Genomic DNA, 21,129 nt, shown 5'->3' on the forward strand with positions numbered 1-21,129 from the left:
ATGTTTGCACATATTTGACATATTGCAATTGAAAATGTGAAAAAACTGCGATTTCTTTTCCAAATTTTCCCAATTTTGGTGCTTTTAATAAATATACAAAAAAATTCTATCGGCCTATTTTTAGCACCTAAATGAAGTACAACATGTGGCGAAAAAAACAATGTCAGAATCACTTGGATATGCAAAACCTTTACGGTGTTATTCTACATTAAAGTGACACGTGTCAGATTTCCAACATTTGGCTCCGTCACTGAGGCGCAAACAGGCTTGGTCACTAAGGGGTTAAACCGATCGTGTGCGCCATTTTTCTTGTACTAAGACTAAGAGCTGCTTGAAATGCATCAAATTGTTGCGCCATTGTACGTCCTTCCTGTCGGGATTCTAATACGCCTCCCTAGAGCTGTGATTGCCCGGATGCTTGTCTTGCTGCCCGTATTACAGACGCTACCGCCGGATTCCATCACTATTTCTTCTAGTTTTTGCCTCCGTATAATTTATTTTATACTGAACAAAAACCGTATTTACCCGAGAGAAATGAATAGCAAATTGGGGAGACGTACGAAAAAAATAGGTCATACCGCGTTTTTAAAAAGCGACTCCGTCAGAAACGGCCGTGTGAAGCCACAGATTTATATTAGCTTTGTATTACGGTTCGCAAAAAAAACGGACCAAATATGGAGGCAAAATACGCTTGCTTGAAAGCAGCCTTATGTAAATAACAGGGCGCCGTGCTGCCGCCATGTTGCTGCATCATTTTCCGAAAATGCTTATAAAAATGAACAGCTGGAGCGTCGCCGCTGTTTACCGCGAGCGCTGATAGTCTACAGCCTGAGGGCTCCTTCACACAAGCGTACGCACATTAGCACACCCCAGCGGTTTTTCCGGAACACTTTTTTGCGCACATATCAGCATATTTTCATGTATTTTTTCCACCCACAGGATGTGCATTGGCGCGCGGCAAACTAGATGCGTCGATTAAAATAGTTAATTAGTTCCAGATGTTCTTTTTTCCATCGTATTACGTATTTCCTTGCGCATCCCCATTGACTTCCATGGGGACCTTTGCGCGAAAAAAATAGAGGACGCTGTTTTTTTTTTTGGAGCAACTGAAATGCGCACGCAAAATACGGAAATGTAAACAAACCCATTTAAATCAATGGGTTCTATTCTCTGCGTGTCACGTGCGACAATTCCACACGCTAGTGCGAAGGCGTATTCACGGGAGAGTAATGGCGTGCTACATATGCAGAATACAACCCATTTTGCGCACGATTTGCACGTGCAAAAAGCGCATTAAAAAACACGTCTGCGTGCAAAATGAAATGCCTATTCCGCAAAAACACGGCGCAGATGCGTATACGCTCGTGTAAATCCGGCCTAACGGGGAAATACAGAAGAAAAGCTAGTGCAAAAGAAAAGTGGAGCAGTTGCCCATGGCAACCAATCAGGTTGACTGTCAAAAGGCCTCTTAAAAATAAGAAGCGAAATCTGGTTGCCATGGGTAACTGCTCCAGCCATTCTTTCCCAGCAGTGACCCTGCACGTCGGGCGCCCCCTATGTGCTGCAGGGCGGGCAGCCATTGTTACACAAGCCGCGCGCCCTCTCAGCATCACAAGCTCGTTTGACTCAGCATTTACTGTAAACTAAAAGCTACTTCTTGTTTGTCGTCGCCTCCCACGTCTCCGCTTCAGATGGCGGGTAACCGCTTGTATCCGTAATATTAATCCCGGGGAGAGATCTCCATGTCTAGTCCTCTCCTGTACATATAAAACTAGGCAAATTATGTGAGATTTTATAAAGTGAATAAGAAAAAAAACCCCTTCCCGCCCGCGCAGCTTATTATGACGTGAAACCTAAGAACAAGATTGACGCCGGAGCGGTGGGCGAGGCCGGGCCGGTCATGTGACGCCGCTGTAGTCCGCCAGCAGCAGTCAGTGTGACAGCGGTGCTGAGGTGAGCTGGTGCGCAGTCGTGGCCGGAGATGGAGCGGTACCTGCTCTGTGCGGTTCTCTGCTTGCTCGGCTTAGGTAGGTGAAAGGCGGTGTGTGCGCTGGGGGGCGCCAGTGAGAGGCTGGAGCAGCGCGGTGCGCTGAGGCCCTGCGTCACTGGGGGTTCTGTGCTGTGGGCATGGTTTCCTGCCTCCCGGGGAGCTGGGTGGTCCCTGTGGCCACCGTGTAGTATAGGTAGTGTTGGGTATTACATGCCCCCTACTGGCTGTGGCGCTGGCCACCAAAGACTGATCTCTGCCCAGTCTGAGAAGCCCCCAAAGACCCAACTAAGTCAGACGCCTCTAGGGGGCCCCGCTGAGTAAAGCGGTGGCGGCTCTTACCTGTATAGCGCCACATGGCCTTTAAGGGGTTAATAAAGCCAAGGTGCTTCAGTCCCAGAGGACCGGGCACTGTTAGGGGTTTTCTACATATTGGCGGTTTTATGGCACAATTTTTCTTTTCTTGGGCCCCAAAAACTTTTTTTCTCTGACATTTTTATGGCTGCCTTTACAGCCGCGTTGGGGAACTCCGTTTGGAGGCTTCGGTACCGATCCGGCGTGTGCCAGAAGGAGGAGGCCGGCGTGCAGGGCTTTATTGTACGGTAAAGGGGGGCCCGTCCGGGTCTGCCGTAAACGGAATCGCCACTGCAGATGTGAATGCGGCCTAAGGCGCCTTTGTGGATGCCACCCCGTGTATCGCTAAGGGTGATATTGGCAGTGTGAAGGCGCCGGTGGAGGAAGTGTGGAAAACCACGTTAAGGCTGGCTGCACATGGATGGGTTGGACCGTCAGAGTTGGGTCTTTAAACGATGTAAGTGGTTACTGACCATTGGTAATGGTCAAGTACTTTGCCTAAAACTGTGGCCACTAACCTCAAACAGTCAGTAACCATTTAAAGGGGTTGCCCACTTATAATCTACTTATGGTCTAGCCATAGGATAGGTCATCAGTAAGAGATGAGTGTGGGTCTGATGATCAGCAATTCTCTATGCTGGTGTGTTCAAGCACGAAGATGATTTCTTCAGGAAGCAGACAGCTCCGTTCCAATGCAGTGGCAAAGCTTGGTATTACAGGTGAAGTTCCAAATTGCTTATGATGGGAAATCAGTCTTTGATACCAAGCCTGGCCACTGCGGCGAGAACGGAGCTGTCTGCTTCCTGTAGAAATCGGATCAATGTGTGAGCACAGCGGCCTGGCGAACGGCTGATCGTCCGGGATCCCCTGCCGATCCAATATTGCACATAGGACATTAGCAGTTTACCACTGAACAACCCCTTTAAATCTGTGACCCGCTCTGTGTTGGAGCTTGTGGCCACAGAACAGATGAGACAGGGAACGCACCCTGAAGGCCCTTGTTTATACTGGGCAACCAATGTCTTCCTGCCAACTGGCCTGCCCTAGAAGTTCAGCGGGAAGTTGGTGCCAGGAGTTGGGTCTTCCTGCTGTGCTTCCTGCGGGTGCGTTCCATCTAGTAACAGTCAGCAGATCAGTGGATGTGCTGATACACGGCATTCACCAGCTCCGCTCTGACAGCTGACTCAGCCGTTTACGCCCCTTTCACACATTGGAGTATCTTAGTTGTTTCCGACATGGATTCTGTGTCAGAATCAGCTTTTCTGCATCCAGTTTTCGGTGGGAATGCACATTGTGGGGAAACGAGACTTAGAGGCTTTTGCCGTGGAAACCAAGATGGGCGGCAGCACGTGGATCAGCCCCATTAAATGGGGGTAAAACATGACAATCCACTGCTTTTACCGGTGTGGGTTTTGGCGCACCCCTTGTGAATGCTGCCATAGGGGGCTGACGGCCCCAAGACATGTGACTTTTAGTTGACTGTGTCAACCGGAGTGTAATCTGGTCTTTACAGCAACTCTAATAGGGGAGCGTTCTAAGAAGGACGAACTCCGGCCCCCATGGACAAGGGTTATCCTGAACAGACGACACTTTCACTACAATGAAGTTGCTAAGACTAAATCCTTAAAATCAGCCCCACTGTACTGTAACCAGACATTAAAAAGGGCCTACACGTTCAGAGAGGGGTTACCTAACTGCTGACAAATCCAGTAGTATTGAGCAAACCGAACCAATCAAACCATCTCAGGTCAGACTTTGCAGAAAGTTTGGTTTGTGAAGAACCATAGGTGGTTTGACCCGGCCAAATGTGGTGGTCCTGCCTCTTCTCCTGTGGCTCAGTGGTTAGCATTGTAGCCTTGTGGCACTGGGGGTCTTAAGATTCTTCCTGCATATTTAACTCCATGCAGGTGTTGTCCTTGGTTAGGACCCCAGCACTACAGGGCAGCAGTACTAACCCCTGAGCCACCATACTATTTCTTCCTCCTAGTTCTAGAAGTTGACATGTAAGGATCCCAACAACTATGACAATGGACAAGTTCTGATGACTAGGTCAGGGCATCTCTAAAACGGCAGGTCTTCTGGTGTTGGTATGCTGTGGTTAGTACCAATCACAAGTGGGCAAGTGATGAAATTATGGGCTTCCAAGCTTAACGTCAATTGGAGCTACAGCTGGCTACCTGAAGTGCTACAGCCAACGTAAACGTTATCAGCCATTTGTGTCAGAATGCACAATGCATTACAGTGCTTTATTCAGGGTTTCATCGATGCAGAGTAATCCGTTCCCATTCTGATCCCTGAACTTACAACGGGCACTTGAGCATCAGAACTGGACCATGGACAATGGAAGAGGATGGTCTGGTCGGATGAAGCATGGTGGCTCAGTGCTTGGTACTATTGCCTTAGTGTTGGGCTTCTAGGTTCAAAATTGACCCAAGGCAATATCTGCATGGAGTGAAAGGTGATTGTCAAACACAGGGAGAACATATAAACTCCATGTAGGTGTCCAATTGGAACCAAAAGCCTCAGTAGTGCAAGGCCAGAGGAGAAGAGCCCCATAGTTCAAACTAACTCAACCCAACCACATTTTTTTTTTCTTCCCTGAAATTTTGCAAACCCCCACTAAACTTTTAAAAGTTGGCTCGTCTCTGGTCACATGACTTGCAGGCGGTGAAGTTTGGCTCCTTTCTCAGAACACTTTCTTCTCTGATCCAGGGACCAGTTTTCCAGTTGACTCTTGGTATTTTACACGGTGAATTCCAGGCTTGTGAGCATCTGCCTTGTGATGGAAGCCAACCCATGAAGGTCTGACAAAAGGATTTTGTGCTAATGTTTCCAAGAAAAGTTGAACTCGGCACAAAGAATTCCAAAAATCTGCAGATTTAGATGTTCAGTGCTAGATGGTAGCTTGTAAATCTTGGGTATACACATGCACCGTTCTTGTAGCCTTCTGAAGGGCTGACGTCTTGTGATGTGCCTTACCATAAAGTTCTGGACTCGTCCAACACAAGTGCATTAATGTCTGAGGCTGTGGGTGATGAGATCACATGGTTGTCACCTGACTGCACGTTGACGTGATTTAGTATATATAAACACTACTGTTGTGAATTGCGCAAATGAGACTTGAGACTGACTCACCGAGGTCAGTCTTCCTATTGCAATAGAAGAATGCTGAGGATGCAAGTTGTACGGACCCAACTGTCACGTGGCTCTGCGGCGGACTTCAGCCGGGTGGCTTCTGATCCTTAGTTGTCAATAGGATGACCACTTTACCTGTCATAGAGAACATTCCTGGGTACAAATGACCTGTTCTGGGTCTTGCATACATAAAGCATCTAGTAGACCTTTCCCATTGCTGCCCATCTGAATTCAGACTTCACTTTTCAAAAGCAAGCTTGAAGATAAAACAAACAAGGATGGTCATACTGTATGTACAACCTGTAAGACCGCCGTCAAGGGGGCCAAAATAATGCATTCTTCTCCGCTCTGAAGAGCCTTGAGGTGTTTGGTCTACCACTTCACAGTTGTATATCAAGGAGTCCATATACTATTCATGCAGAGGTCCTCTGTTATTAGTCTATGGAAAGAATCGGTACGTTGGCACAACTCTTCAATGAAAGGATGTGGCACAATGGAATAAAGTATCCAACTTCTGTCCCCTCTCCGGGGTCACTATCCTGCCTTATTGGGGTATGCAGCATCCTACTATTAATGTACCTCCTAGCATGACTGATGAAGGGGCTCAGCCCGAACCCCCTATCCTATTGCTGGTTTTTAATTTACTGACTAAGAGGCTGAATATTTTTATTTCATTGCCTCACATCTCTTCAATTGAGTTGTGCCAACGTTTCTGTAGATCCTCTCCATCCACTATTTGGTGGGTTCACCTGGTTGGGCAGCACCTCCACTCCTTTTTGGTAACCTTCAATCTTTCACCCATGCCTGGGATTAGAACTTTTGACAACTTGTTTTGCTCCCCCCCCTCCTTTTTCTAGTTGTAGCTCCCCCCCCAATGTCTCTACATGACTATGGGAACTGCCGCCTTGTCTCTTCCTTGGAGATATGCTTTACCAGTTGCCTGTGCCATTCACACTGCAGACAGTAGTTGACGCATTGACTTCTGTGTTAGGCTATCTTCACATGGGCCAGCTCAGCATTGCAATTGTCAATGTGCGTCTTACCTGCGGATGCGAGGCACCTTTCATGCAAAAACTCCTTCCATCCTTCCTCTGAAATTCCGAATCTCCGGCGCTTTCATGCGTTTCGGAGAACCGGCAAGTGTTTGCCATTTGATTTCAATGGAAAACGCCACACTCGTGCGTATCGCGCAGCATTTGATGGGTTTGACTGTCCCATTGAGAACAATGGGCGATGCGTTCCGAGTGCCGTGAAAAAAAAAGGGGTATGCAGCGTTTTGGTATGCGATGGTAGATGCTACAATGCCTCTGCAGCGCCACCTTTTGGAAGGCAGTTTCCCTGTAAGTCAACATTTGACATTGTAACGTGACTGGAAATCTAAGTCAAAGCCCGATTCTTCTCGAGGATAGCCATGTACAGACCACTGATTACGGGTTTTGCCCCTCCTCGGTGTACAGTAGGTTCTTGGCTGGAACCTGTGCAGATCTTATAGCTGTGCGGTAAGTGCCACAAGCCATGTACTCGTCATCACGATCTACAGATCTCTCGCCCGTCTCTCTGGTAGGCGGCCTCTCATGGCTTTTGGCAGTTGTCTGAGAGGTTTTGCACTATATATGATTTTCTCCAATAACGACAACCGTTCTGTTCACTCACTACTAGGAGGAGCAGAATTTTTGAAAACCAGGTTAACAAAAGGCTAAACTGCTATCTAGGGGGTGGCTGGGGATAAGATTTCATTTAACACAGGGCTAATGTTACCTAATGCCGCTTAATGGGGATGATCAGAAGTGTACGGTGTTACGGGATGCTGTAGTCAGCTGACATATCAATTAACCATGGTACTGCGAACACCTACCACTGTTAGTGGTAGAAAAAGGGAAGAAAAATAAAATCTTGTAGATATAGCTTTTAATGGCTAACAAAAAATATTGCAGCAAGCTTATGGAAACCTAAGTGGTCTCGAAAGCTTGCTGCAACATTATGTTTGTTAGTCATTAAAAGTCTCACATCCACCAGACATCAGCTCTCTTACGGAGAGCAAGAACCTTTCACAACTAGATGGGGTTTCCAGATCCGGATATTGATTACTCTATACAGATCTGTTCACCCTCTAACTTTTCCGGAGTTGTACTAAGTTGTAAAGTTTGTCATGATGGCCATTTAATACAATCTTGCACCATTTGAGTGTCAAAAAAAATGTAGTGTTGTCACTTATGTAGAAATTGTAATGTCACACGGAAATCGTGGTAAAACCTTGCTAAGCCAGAAGTGCCACCCGATCAGGTGACTGGCCTGCGGGTGTGGTGGGCAATTCTCCAAGATTATATGCATTTTTTTGCTCAGAGTAGATAAAAGCTTTACTATTAGACTTGGCACCTTTCCCTCTCTGCACCCCCGCAAATACCTGTAGTCGCATATAGACACTAATCTCGTGTCGGCAATACATTGTACTGACTACAAGTTCTGGTGCCCGATACAGATCACTTAGCCAAACTAGTCCTATGGCAGCGTACGGAGCGCAGGCAGTATGAACCGATCATCTTCACATGTAGCCACAAGAATCTGGGAGGGCCGAGGACTCTAAATGATGTAAATTATAAATCGCATAACTTTTACAAAGTTTTCGGTTTCAAATTGTTTGAAATGAGTCACAATGGAAGAAGGTACCTATAACCCAGGTAGTGGAAGAGAGCGCCAAACGCACATTGGTAACTAGTAGAGCTAAGCGAACGTACTCGGTTCGGGTGTTTTTGGACTCGAGCACTGCTTTTTCGGAGTAACTGACTACCGAGTACATGCGCTCATCTCTAGTAACTAAATGGTCACCGCCAAATGCGGTGTAATGTGCAATGTCTACTGGTGGAAGCCGTCAGTGCTCCCTGTACTGCTGGAGGTTTAGGGTTGGGATAAAACTACCACTTCTCCTACTTTCCCAGCACAATCCTATTATTGTGGCGCCGGTCATCGTTTCAGTTCCATCGTAAGAGTAACGTCATGGTCCGCCTCCCTGCAGGCGGGAATGGTTGGGATCCATAACTTGAGGGACTTTGCTCCGGCTGATGACTGGGATTATTGCCTTATTACTCACACATCACGCTGTTTACTTCTTTAGGGTTCATGAGGACAGAAGCTTTTGAAGTGACCGTGAAAGATGAATCCAAGACTACCTGTATCTACGCCAGCATGCAGGTGAACTTCGCAGTACAATATGACACCAACAACGGTACAAAGGTAAGTCCGACACATCAGCGCCCTATAAAAGTAGCATTATACCCTCTAGTCTCACAGGTGACAATCACATTAAGGCGGTTCTACAAGTATTTAGTATCTAAGGCCTCATGTCCACTAGGCAACTCTATTTTCAAAATCTGCGTGCGTATCCCGCACGCGTAATCCGCCCACATACGGATGCATTGGACACCCGCAGGTGAGTAAATACCTGTGGATGTCCTTTTTCCTTGGCGCGCGGATCGCATGTGTAGGAAACCACCCGCAGCATGCTCCGTTTTCTGTGGGTTTCCCCTCACGGACGGCTCCCGCAGGCTTACATTGAAGCCTATGGAAGCCGTCCGTATCCGCGGCACAGCCACAGCTGAATTCCTGCTCTCCCGCGTGGGAGAGCAGGAGCTCAAAGAAAAGAGTGCACGCGGCCGGTGTGCTGAGCACATCTGCCAGGCCGAGGAAATAAGATCCGGCAGCGACGGAAGGCAGGTCTGCAGCGTCCGGACAGTTTAGTAAATGTTGTTTTCAGGCCTCATGTCTGCGGGAAGGGAGGGACCCGCTGTGGGATTCTGGATGGAGAATCCCCGCGGGCCCGAATTTCCCAGTGGACTTGAGGCCTAAAGCAACACTATTGATAACTGATGTTAACCCCTTAAATGGCAAGCTGGCGCATATGATGGTGTGTTTTTTTTTTTTCTCTAAGGCCTCCTGTCCACAGCCAGTTCTGCATTGCTTTATCCGCGGCAATAATCCGCACGCGGGTAACACAATGAACCCTTTCCGTTGGATAACTATAGAAGGCGCAGCCTGATGTACATGAGCGGAAATCCTATCATAATGATGGGTTAATCGCTGTAACTTTAGTGGTCTCCCGCAGTGGAAATCCACAGCGTTAAAGCGCAACGCCCGTGGACAGGCAGCCTTAATGGCTATTTTTTTTATTTTTTTTTATTGCCTAATTAGATAAAAATTGGTTTCAGGTTTTTTTCTTTTTCCTGGTTTAAAACCTACTTGGAAAACTTTTTTTTTAATTTTGACATACTCTAACTTGTATACCATTCACTTATTCTTTACTGGCTGTATTATGTCCAGTGTTTACATGTTAAGGGGCCACTCTAGAGATTTAACCCTTAATGACGTGGCCTTTGCTGCCCCCCTCCAGAATTGACACCAGCATTTAAAGGGTTACTAGCCAGGATTGTCCACGTGGCTGATTGCAGCTAATGTTAGTGGGTGTCAGTTGTAATAAAAGCTACCGCCTGCGCTGTATGAAGGGAGGTCGCCCTGCGAAGGGGTTAAAAAAAAAAAAGTTGTCATGAAACTCCCCACAGTATATATGTGAGCAAGCTAATTCTGTGCTGATGCATCATGGCTTAGATGTGAAGCAAAATTAAAAAAAAAAAAAAAATGGTGGTTGATTAACATCAGGCTGGTGACTGCAGTATGCAGATTGTAACAGGTGAAAGGGTTAGGGATAGGAAAATGTGTTTTAGCTGAAGTAGCCCTTTTCAAAGGGGTTGTCAATTTTTTTTTAATTTTTTTTTTTTTAATACTTTATTTCCAACCCATTCTCCCCAGCCCCAATTTATTTGAATGCCTATTCAGCATTCTCCCTTCACCCTCCTGATCTTTGACAGCCGAGGTCAGGAGGGTGCCGGCGGTCACATGATTGCCAGGGGAATGCTTAAGTAACACTTTCGCATTCTTTCTTCATCCTCCCGACCTAGGCTGTGAGTGTCAGCTGAGGTCAGGAGGCTCCTGGCAGTCACATGATCGCCGGGCAGAATGCAAAAGTGTTACTTCCGCCTTCTCTCTGCATTACATAGCGCTATGTAATGTGTAAAGGAGAAGGCGTTAAAAACCCTTTCTGCCTTCTCCCTGGGGGTCCTCGATGAGGACCAGTGCAGGAGTGCATCTGCGCCTGATGTGTACTCCTGCACTGCAGTTATGGACCTGTTCCGACATTGGAGCTATAGAGGAAGCGCATAATGTCGTAACAGATCAGCCATTGGAGTGAAAAGGGTTAAACGGCCAGTCGTGTGATACATTAACAAAAGCAATACCTGCCTTTCTTCTACCCCTAGGTAACAGCATAGCTGCTCCAGTGAATATCCTGCTGTTGGGACAGACTGAAAGTCACGTGCCAGCTGTAGCCAATCAGAGGCTGCAGTATCGCCTCTTGTGCTCCTGCCATCACCACTTGTATCCTGGGTGCTATGATGCAAGGAGTTTGGAACACAGCTGTGGCCTGGGATTGGATGCAGCAGTCACATGACTTTCGGTTTCTGCTAGCGATAGGCTCTTCACTGGAGCTGCTCTGCAGGGTAGGAGAGAGGCAAATGCTGCTTGTGCGTGTAGGAGTCTATACTGACATCTCTGTGGACCGCAGGTCATCTACTAAATGTCTCTTCTCTTCCTTTTAGCGCAATACCACATTTGCTGCACCTGATAATGTGACGACGGATGGCAGTAGATGTGGCAGCAGCGGGGTAGATCCTCTGTTGGTGGTTAACTTTGGGAACAACCATTCTTGGAGTGTGAACTTCACCAGTGATAGTACTGTGTACCGCATCGGTGTGATTGTCTTCACTTACAATACAAATGACAGCACTCTCTTCCCAGATGCCAAAGAAAAAGGTAATTACATGGGGAAGCCATAATGAATGTTTTCCTGACTTTTAAAAAAAATTTATTTATTTAATAAAGGGAACCTGTCAGCAAGTGGGAGCGTGTAAAACCACCTACACCAGCAGAACACAAGTTTAATGGATTCTAAAACTTTCATATTTGTCTAATGAAGGCAGCATACAAAAAAAAATATTTTAAAAGTTTCTGGACCATAAGCTAATTGCCACACACTGGGCAGACTGACCCTTTCCTGCAAGCCAGACTAATTTCCTTAACCCTTTGCAGTCCAGTTTTGGATTCAGGGTTTTCTAGGGTTTTTTTCTCTTTTTGCCATTCTACAATGGCGCCACCTGTTGGCTAAAGTCAGTACTGCGGGTATTGGACATGCTGGAGAGACCCCCAACAACAGAGCCAGTAAGAATACCCTGCCGGATGTCTTCCGACATCGGAAGCTGTACAGCCTTCAATCAGAATGTCTTTAGACGTCAGACAGTGGATTGGAAAGGGTTAAAGGGATTACCCAGGCAGCACCTGTCAGGAAACATTGGGGTCGGAGTGGTTAGCGCTTGTAGTTGTAGGCACTGCTTTCATTGAAATCAATGGGACCCAGCCTGCAATTACAAGCGCCAACTGCTGAACTTTCCCTCCGACCCTGATGTATCCCAGCAGGCACAACCTGGGTAACCCCATTTAACTTTGTCCCTTTCCACCAGTGAGATATGGATAACATCTGAGCTGTCATCCACAGGATGATCGAAAACTGTTACATGCGTCAAGAGATCGATTTGGAAACTGTTGGCTTGAGTGTTCTGTTGGTGTAGGCGGTTTGACATGCTCCAACCTGCTGACAGTCCCTTCAAAGGAGTATCCAGTTTCATCAAATAAAGCTTTTATTGTATCCTGTAAGGTAATCAATCAGTGGGAACCTTTTGCTTTCTGCGTATTCCTATTCATAGAGGGTTTCCGGTAATGAGTATATTGGAAAGGTGAAACCTGAAGGTTTATGTACAGAGATTGCAGAATTCTCCTCTTCACCAATGGGTATCTGCCTGCTCTACTTCTCATTCACGTTAGCGCATATGCCCTTTGGTGATAGACTGGCGAAATGTCTGCGTTTTGAACAGTTGGCAGCATCTGCAGACTTGTTATACAGGATATCTCAAAAGTGTGAAATAGAATAATTTTGCAGGTGGTAACTTTTTGCATACAGGCTGTAAGGGAAGGGGTAAGCCTGTTAAGCCATGTCCCCAATGTGATAGCCTTTTTGAATGCCGTCCTCTTGGATTCAACCCTACAGGCCGAACATGTTGAGATTGTCCTTATGTCACATGGCCTAGCAGGTTCCCCATTCCCCTGCAGTCTGTATGCAAAATTGGATCAGCTTCTGCCAAACTGGCTTCATTCCACATGGGGGGTGTCCATACTTTTGAGACACCCTGTATTGATCCATAATACAGAAGCGAATTACTTTTTGTTCCAGGGCTCCTCACCGCTGTGAAGACTATCAATGACTCAATACCAATGAACACAACCTATGTGTGCATACATGAAGAAGTCCTAACTACCGAGAACGTTGTACAAGTCTACCGGAATGTGACCCTGCTGCCGTATGGGCAAGATGCTAAGAAAGGTAATTGGATTCACCGTTGGTGTTGACGCCCAGCACTTATTTTAGGCTTAAAGGGAACCTTTCAAAAGGTTATGCTGCCCAAAGCATTGGCAACATGACCCTGGGACAGGTATGTGCACTGCGCCCATGTGGGTCTTGGTCTGAGGTGTTGCGGTGTTACAGAATAAGCCTACTTTGAAGATCGATCCTGGATGGAGAACGGAGTCACGGGCAGTGCCCACCTTGATCATCTAGTGTGACAGCTCTATCCCTGTATAGGCAGAGATTTCACTCTAGATACAAACCTCCCTGCTGTTCAGGCTGCACGAATCTGATGGCAGGAATGATCTGAAGTCTTGTTCTTAATACTACTTAAGCTGTATGTGAGGATGCTAAAATGTACTAGCCTTGAATAACCTTTTGCCTCCTTTTTCTTTTTCTCCCCCCCCCTCCCTTCAGAGTTCCACTGCAGTGCAGACACCCCAACACCCCAACCTCCAACCACTCATCCAGTGACTACAGCCAATGTTACAGTCTCTCCAGCTCCAACCACAAAGCCCGTGGATAAACCCAGCATCGGCCACTATAATATCTCAAGAGGCAACGAGACTTGTCTGCTGGCTTCCATGGGTCTGCAGCTTAACGCCACTCTGCTAATCGATGGAAAAGTAAGACTCTATCGCCCCCTAGTGTGTTGTATCGGAGGTTCTATCCTGGCACACTGTATTAGCAGCAGCATAGTGATTGCATGTGTGTAGGTTCTGATTGAAACCAAGTCACCCTGTATATCCCGTAAACTGATTTTTATATTTTCTTTGTCTCCAGCGCGTCTGGACTCCGATTAATATTAACCCTAACAGTACCGTCAGTTCTGGAATCTGCAGCAACGGCAGCGCTCTCCTGCGGCTCAGCGACAGTGGCGCTACCGTTGTGGAGTTTTATTTCTCCATTGTAAGTATTTCGGCGACTCGCCCCTTTGGCTTATGAAGAGGTAGCAGGATTTTGCTTTTAGTATAAAAGCTGTGTGACTTATTTAGTAACTTTTCTAATTCGGTTTATAGTGTAAATATTAGACTTCCCAAATATACTGAATTGTGCTTTTTCTGTCCCCTATAGAAAGAGAAGAACTTTTATCTTAAAGAAGTTAATGTCACTCTCACAAATGGATCAGGTAAGTCTGCTTTTTGGGGGGATTGATGGCTTAGATTGCTCTAATAGCATTGTCCTTTCAGGCCACTCTGGCTAGCTTGCTGCTTTCTTTGGTTAGTCTTCGTTCTGTGCTCTTATGTTATACCTTTTATGTGAAGATCAAACTGTCTTGTATTACAGGAATTTCTTACATAACCAACTCTAATCTGAGTTTATGGGAAGCGTCAATGGGGTATTCGTACCTGTGCCACAAAGAGCAGCTCATCACGGTGTCGGAAGACCTCTCCATTAATACTTTTGATGTGAGAGTTCAGCCCTTCAATGTACAGAATGCGACATATGCCATAGGTAAGCACATCTGCCTAATATACTGCAATAACCATTTTGGCCTATACTGCGGTTTCTCTTCTGCAGGATGGGAGCAGATAAACTTTGCTAAAGTTGAAAAGTGACTTTCTTGAAACAAAATACTATTAGAAGTAAAGACGTGTAATCGACATCTGAGCAAGTGTAGCAGAATTACTATGGTGACCTCTACAAATAAGTGTAAAACAGTAGAATTTGCTAAAGTTAGCCTACGGCCTAGTTGGGCTCAGATATATTGGAGAATGTCACCATGTAGTATGTATGTATTTGCAGATTTAAAGGGCATCTACTGCCATCTAAGGGGTAGTGACAGGCATTCTGTATGTCTCTAGTGTACTTCTGGAGAAACGTAAGCTTTTAATTGTAGCATTTGTGATAAAGTTCTCAATGGTATATGTGGATTTAAGGAGTCCACGGTATCCACAAGCTAACCCTATCTACTTATTGTCAGTTGCGTGTTTGTGTGTTTTTTTTTTTGTTTTTTTTTTCTTGCATGAAGAAATTAGGGAAAAGACAGTCAATCAGCAGCAGGAGGATCCTGCAAGCCCTGACTAGGACTCCTCCTTCCTCATGAACGCTGCAACTAGGGAAGTTGTTTCTCCAAAAGTACACTAGACACTCTTAAGAAAGCTGAAGCCTGTGGGTTACTAGTTAATGCTGCTGTCAGAGGGCAGGATAAAAGTGACCGCTTCCCTTTAACGTGCCATATTGTGACATCATAGTTCAGATGTTTAGGCACTAGATAAACTTGGTGTCATGAATGCGTTCACCAGGGGCTAGCTGACACCACCTATAGTCAGATGTGACAACACTACATTTCTTGCATGGCTTTACGTGGATTTTTGCCCTAATTGTGTATTTGGGGGGTCAGAAATGAGAGGCCCACCACCACCTGCCCACATGAGGTAAAACTGCTCTTAAACCTAGCGCACAAGTTCACCATTCAAGCATTTTTCTTCATTTCATATGCACATATGTTGAAAATAGAGTAGTTTTGAAAAACTTCATACTCTAATTAGTTATCTGGAGTTGCAGCCGTGCTTCTGGGGAAGAAAACTTTGAAATTCAATGGAACTTGCTGCACTCTTTTTAAATTTTTTTTTTTTTTTTTTTTTTTTTTTAAACCCTTTCAACTTTTTCCTAAACAATCAAATGTGTTTCAGAAAAGTGGAAGGAACTTTAGGGAGTCACACTGACTGCAACCCATTTTATGAAGTTTCCATATATTTGAATATAAAATATTTCTGTTGATGCCATCTATGGCCACCGGTTGTTACACCAGTCCAGACTTATGGCTTATGATAAGGTTGTGTGTTTTAAGAGGACCTGTCATATCCTTATGTCAGCAGGGCCCGCTACATAGCTTTGCTGCTGACTTCAACATTCTTCTCCTCCCCTTTAAAGCAATCCTCCGTGCCTGGAGAAACAAAGATGGCTGCACCAGCTTCTCTGACTACCTGATGTTCACTGTACTAGTATGCATCATTAGTATAGGACACTAATTGTCTTTGATTAACTAGTGCTGGCCAGTCAGAGCTGCATGTAGTCTTAGACTAATGAACAGTGTGCATAAGGCAGCCAGAAGTGGTTCGGCCATCTTTGTTTCTCTAGGTCTAGAGAGGCTTTTCTTTCTTTTTTTTTTTTTGTTTTGGCGTGAAACCTTTGGTAAACAGTAGGATCTGCCCACTTGACACATTCACCACTGGGAGCTGAAATTGAGAGCAGGGAAACGGGAGGCAGTAGAGGGAAAAGACCTGGTTGAAGTCAGTAGGGCTATGGCTGTGAAGCTATGCAGCCGGCTCTGCTGATGTGAAGGACATGACCGGCCTTTTTAGGCTTTGGCTTTCATTTATACTTCATATATAATTTATTTTTATTTTTTTCCCCCATTTTTCACCCATTTTATTTCTTTCCCACTTACAGCTTCTGAATGTTCCCTCGATGACGACTCCATTTTAATTCCAATCATAGTTGGTGCTGCACTTGCAGGCCTAATTGTCATTGTTGTGATTGCTTACTTAATTGGCAGAAGAAAAACCTATGCCGGATATCAAACCCTATAATTGCCTCACTGCCCTCTGACTTGCACTTTTTGGAATAGGTGCAAATTAATCTGCAGCAAGTCTTTCCCACTATTGACTATTTCAGGCCGCGAACATTGTTTGCACTAAGTCGTGGATCTACAAGTTCTAGAATGCCTCGCCCGTGTCTGGCACATTAGGACTGGTAGATGCACTGCAGATGCCGGCTGTCGGTGTCTATTTGATGTTTGACAAAATGTCCTGCAACAAAAATTTCCTCTGCTGCTAAAATAGAAGGGAACCCTTTCATTGTCTTTCGTAGTCTTGACCAATGTTCAGTCTTGCGGTTGCTTCTCCCATTCCAAAATGTAGACCTCTTCCTAAAAATACTGGATGTTATTTAGGACTTGACATCTTTCGGTATGGGCACCGATACGACTCTAAGTCAACTCCTAGATTACATCCAAGTACAGCATGACGTGCCTGCTTAGAAATAACCCCGTACCACTAGGAAGAACATTGGTCCCGTAAGTATAGTATTGGCTTAACTTCACTCCACCAGCAGATCCAAGTCCCTTTTATATCCGAGCTACTATTTTGTAGACCTCAATTGGCAACCGATTCCGTTTTTCCTGAGCAGTTTAGGGAATTAGATCTTCACCATCCTCCAACAAGGCCAGTTTTTCTGTTAGATTGTTCTGATAAGAAAGGTCTACTGTGTTTTATCAATGTTTAAGTGGCTTTTTGTGTGTTTAGTCCCCCCCCCCCACCCCCCCACCCTTTTTGGCAACTTACATTCATAAAATAGTACTTTTTTCCACAGCCTTTATTAGCGTAGACTTGCCACCTGATATTGTGTGAATTTACGTAAACCTATATTTTTAATCTATTGCTTAAAAATTCTAAACAACTTGGTCTATCCCCCTCGGACACCCCAAATCTAATCCTTTTAAATACCCGAACCAGTACATTATTGGTTTACTGTAAGACACCGATTTTATAAAATGATCATTATCTAGGCCTTTGGTCTCTAAAATGTCCTAATCTTGTTTCTTGGAGAGTTGACCATGTAAAGAAAAAAAAAGGGCCAACCATTGTCCATGACTATTTCTATCCATGTTCGTATGTAGGGAACGGATTTCTGCCTTAGGGTGGTGTCACACGTGGCCTCTTTTTTTGGAAAATGAAGTTGCAGTTTTTGATGCACTTTTTTTGAGCCAGAAATGGATTGGCTTTGGCTCACAAAATGCCACGTGTGAAGCCAACCTAATACTTCTGTCCGCTTAGTAATTGCATTCCCGAAGAAGGTGGCCAACATCACCGTTGGGTCTCCTGGCTTTACAGCTCCAGCTATCATCTTCTTTCAATTCCCATTGGTATAATAACTCTTACTTTGGTCACTCCAAGGAGACAAAACTATCCAGTTTTTCTGTAATCCAATACCTTAAAAAAACAACTTACAGACTTTTGTGTGCTTCTGTATGTAGAGAACATTTTTGTATATAAGATTTTGGTCTGGTTAAGCTGATCACATGAATGATTGATAACTATTATAACCGAACAATAAAACCGAGTGACAAAATCAATGTGGAACGTAAATCATTTTGGTATATCTTATTTTTCTTTCAGTCATTGTTTCATAATGTAAGTCAGGATATTGGATCGGGCCCATATCACATCTTAGTTGCCGGTTAATGGCCATCACCAGGTGGTACCATCTACCTCAACAGGCTGCTCTGAGTTAATACAAACTGGCCCAGGATGTGTGCAGGCTATACCATAGATGTTGGTCCTTAGACAGTGTTTAAGGTCTTTGGGCAATCCTAACTATAGACTGCACTACGTTGGAAGTGTGTGTGTGTTTTTTTTTTTTTGTTTTTTTTTAGAGGTTTTTGCATTATGGTAGCTTTTTTTTTTTTTCCTTTCTGTTTTATAAAGTTTTGTTGTGCATTTAGTAAATGTCCAATGCTGCTTGAAGAATAAAAAAACCTCTACTGAAGTAAATGGGAACTCTTTCTGTGTCTTCTGCTATGCTGCCTCAATCACTGAGTGGCACAGTTGAGTTACGCCAGTCTTCCAAACACAGCATTGCTCGAAAAACTACATACATGATTCCCCTGTCCTATTCAAAGAACTACAGCAACCAGGCCACGTTGTCTTGGAATGGATCCCTTCAAGTGATTATCTATGGAAAAGCTTTAATGTTAGGCCGAAAAGACACACCTCCATCCAGTTCAGCCTAATTATCCTGCAGTGTTGATCCAAAGGAGGTTTATAATTAAAAAAATCAATGAGCCCAATTTTCCACATTTTTAAGAGGTGGGGGCGGGGTGCAGTCTGAGTAATCCCTGGATCACGGACCCTTCTGAATTAATTAGACTAATCTGTAATGCTCAAGAAAAGCGTACACTTGATTAAGTCGCTTTAACAGAAGAAAACATCTGCACATGGTAAACTTAAAGGGGTTTTCCAGGCAGTATCTGGTATTGCAGCTCCGCTCCATTGACTTGAATGAGGCTTAGTATAATATCACACAACCTCTGGACAGATGTGGTGCTGGTTTTTAAAACTGCATTATTATATTGTAAAGTTAGTCGGTAACAGATGAGAGGTAAAACCTTCACTCCCACTTCATCTTCTCATATGTAGGGGGGAACACACTTCACTCTCTCCTCCTAGAGCGCTTCTTTAGTTCCTGGGCAGAACAAGGTGCTGCCCGTGACTTACGGACTGACAAATTGGCTGGCTGTGTTTATAAAATAAGGCGCGTCTTCATCCCTAGACGCTGCAGAGCTGGTTAAATATACTGTGGTTTGCAGGGTCAGGCTAGATCTCAGTATGGGGTGTAAGCCATAACCCTTTTTATCTCTTTTGGGTATATTTATTTTGTAATATGTTTGTGTGTGGCCTGAATCTTTTATTTTGTTTACATTTACTCTTTAATCCCTTCAGTATGTGATGAGACTTTTTTTTGTTTTGTATTTTTATTTTTTTCCTCTTTGTTTGACGTTTTCCACATGTAGCCGAAGATTGCTTTGCAGATCAGAACTTCACTGTACCAATAGTCGTGGGAGCAGCATTGGGAGTCCTTGTAGTCCTAGTGATGGTGGCTTATTTCATTGGCCGCAGGAATCGGCGTTCAGCTGGATATGAACACTTTTAAAGATTCTATGATTTGGGGTTGATGCTGCAAGTATTTCAAACTATGAAAAAAAAAAAATAACAGAACTGACCCGTCGGCTTACTTTATAGTATTACCTTTTTTATTAAGCTTGACTTCTCCAGTAAGCACAATGCGCCTTCTTTGCCCTCTGCTCTACGCAAGCTATAATTCTACTGAATGTATTTCATAATGTCGGCAAAACCACTTGAATATGAGAATGTATGTTCTGATCTTTGCCTTATTTCTATAGAAACCCTGCTCCAATAAAATCTAGTTTTGTGTCTTATACATTTGTTCTATGTAATGTCTAAGTGCAACGATCTCCTACACTTTATATTGAGCCTAAAGTTTTAGGGACACTCTTAAGAGGAACTATTATGTCTTCTGACAGGTCTGTTGGCAAATATTCGTATGCTTCATGAAATAATAAATCTGGGGCTTTTCTCAGAACACTGCACTGTACGATTACTCCTGGAAATGTGACTAAACTGACAACGTTGTCCGACTATGCCGACATCCATTCCATTCACAAATTAGGGGATAATGTCTTATCAATGTTGGCGGCATTCCTGGGGAAAGACGCATAATTGACAGTTAAACGCAGTTATCAGTTTACTAACATGTCAAGAAGTACTTGGTCTCTAGTACAGAAGTCTGAGAAGATGGTATAGTATACTTCCCCATAATAGAAGTAGGGTATTTACTAAAGCAGGAGTAGTGATGGATTGTCTTTTTAACCCTTTGCAATCCAATTTTGGATTCAGGGATTCCTAAGGGGCTTTCTTTTTCTGCCATTATACGATGGCACCATCTACTGGCTAGAGCCAGTACTGCAGTATGGGACATGCTGGAGAGGCCCCCGACAACAGAGCGGCCAGAAATCTACAGTAAGAATACCCTGCTGGACGTCTTCCGACATTGGAGCTGTACAGCCTTCAATCAAAATGTCTTTAGACGTTAGACAGTGGATTGGAAAGAGTTAAAGGGGTTATCCAAGGACAAACTTATTTTCCTATGCCTACTGTAAATTAAAAGAAAGCCGTATTGTCCTCACCTGCTCCCATTCTACCTGTGCCTAACATCCAACAATGGCAGCAGATCAATGGTAGTCAGTCAGACTCTTTGGCTAATTAGTTGCAGTGGGCACTTGCCCTGTTTTTAAACTTATTTGCCTGAGCTTGCCAATAACGGGGTGACACTTCGATGGTGGCTCAGCTTTCCCCGATGACAGGGGATCAGGGTCATTGGATTTTAACGCTTGATCCTTTTTAGTCCATAGGAGATAAGTTGATGTCAGTGTTTTCTGGCATTGGCGCAGCTCCTTATACACACAAACATTTGGTTTAGTGTAACTTTCATGTCTAGGACAGCCAGGGGGAACTAGCTGTCGGATGAGCTTTTTTTAAGGCATTTTTCTGTGATAAGTGTTTTTTTTTCTTAGACTATTGAGAAAATTTACCATTACTTGTTTAATGAGGCCAATCAGCTGAACGCA

General features: G+C 44.6%; 1 protein-coding gene across 3 annotated transcripts; it reads left to right on the forward strand.

Annotated features, from left to right (window-relative positions):
- The first annotated feature begins 1,883 nt into the window (after positions 1-1,883).
- Positions 1,884-19,920, forward strand: LAMP2 (lysosomal associated membrane protein 2). 3 transcript variants are annotated; one of them, XM_066581677.1, is made up of 9 exons: positions 1,884-2,027; positions 8,589-8,707; positions 11,122-11,335; positions 12,807-12,956; positions 13,395-13,603; positions 13,761-13,886; positions 14,052-14,106; positions 14,265-14,432; positions 19,495-19,920. In XM_066581677.1, exons 1-9 carry the CDS (start codon positions 1,982-1,984, stop codon positions 19,632-19,634), a joined length of 1,227 nt encoding a protein of 408 aa, XP_066437774.1. In that variant the 5' UTR covers positions 1,884-1,981; the 3' UTR covers positions 19,635-19,920. The 3 variants fall into 3 exon arrangements, with proteins under 3 accessions (XP_066437774.1, XP_066437775.1, XP_066437776.1); XM_066581678.1 differs by lacking the exon at positions 19,495-19,920 and adding an exon at positions 16,374-18,057; XM_066581679.1 differs by having other exon boundaries at positions 1,899-2,014; positions 8,585-8,707.
- Positions 19,921-21,129: the final 1,209 nt, after the last annotated feature.

The sequence above is a fragment of the Eleutherodactylus coqui genome, chromosome 10 (genome assembly GCF_035609145.1).
Source record: "Eleutherodactylus coqui strain aEleCoq1 chromosome 10, aEleCoq1.hap1, whole genome shotgun sequence".
Lineage (NCBI taxonomy): Eukaryota > Metazoa > Chordata > Amphibia > Anura > Eleutherodactylidae > Eleutherodactylus > Eleutherodactylus coqui.

Coding starts and splice junctions, on each gene's coding strand:
- LAMP2 (XM_066581677.1), top strand. CDS start 1,982: ATGGAGCGGTACCTGCTCTGTGCGGTTCTCTGCTTGCTCGGCTTAG. Junction 13,887..14,051: donor TGGAGTTTTATTTCTCCATT/GTAAGTATTTCG, acceptor TGTCCCCTATAG/AAAGAGAAGAACTTTTATCT. Junction 14,433..19,494: donor GAATGCGACATATGCCATAG/GTAAGCACATCT, acceptor TTCCACATGTAG/CCGAAGATTGCTTTGCAGAT.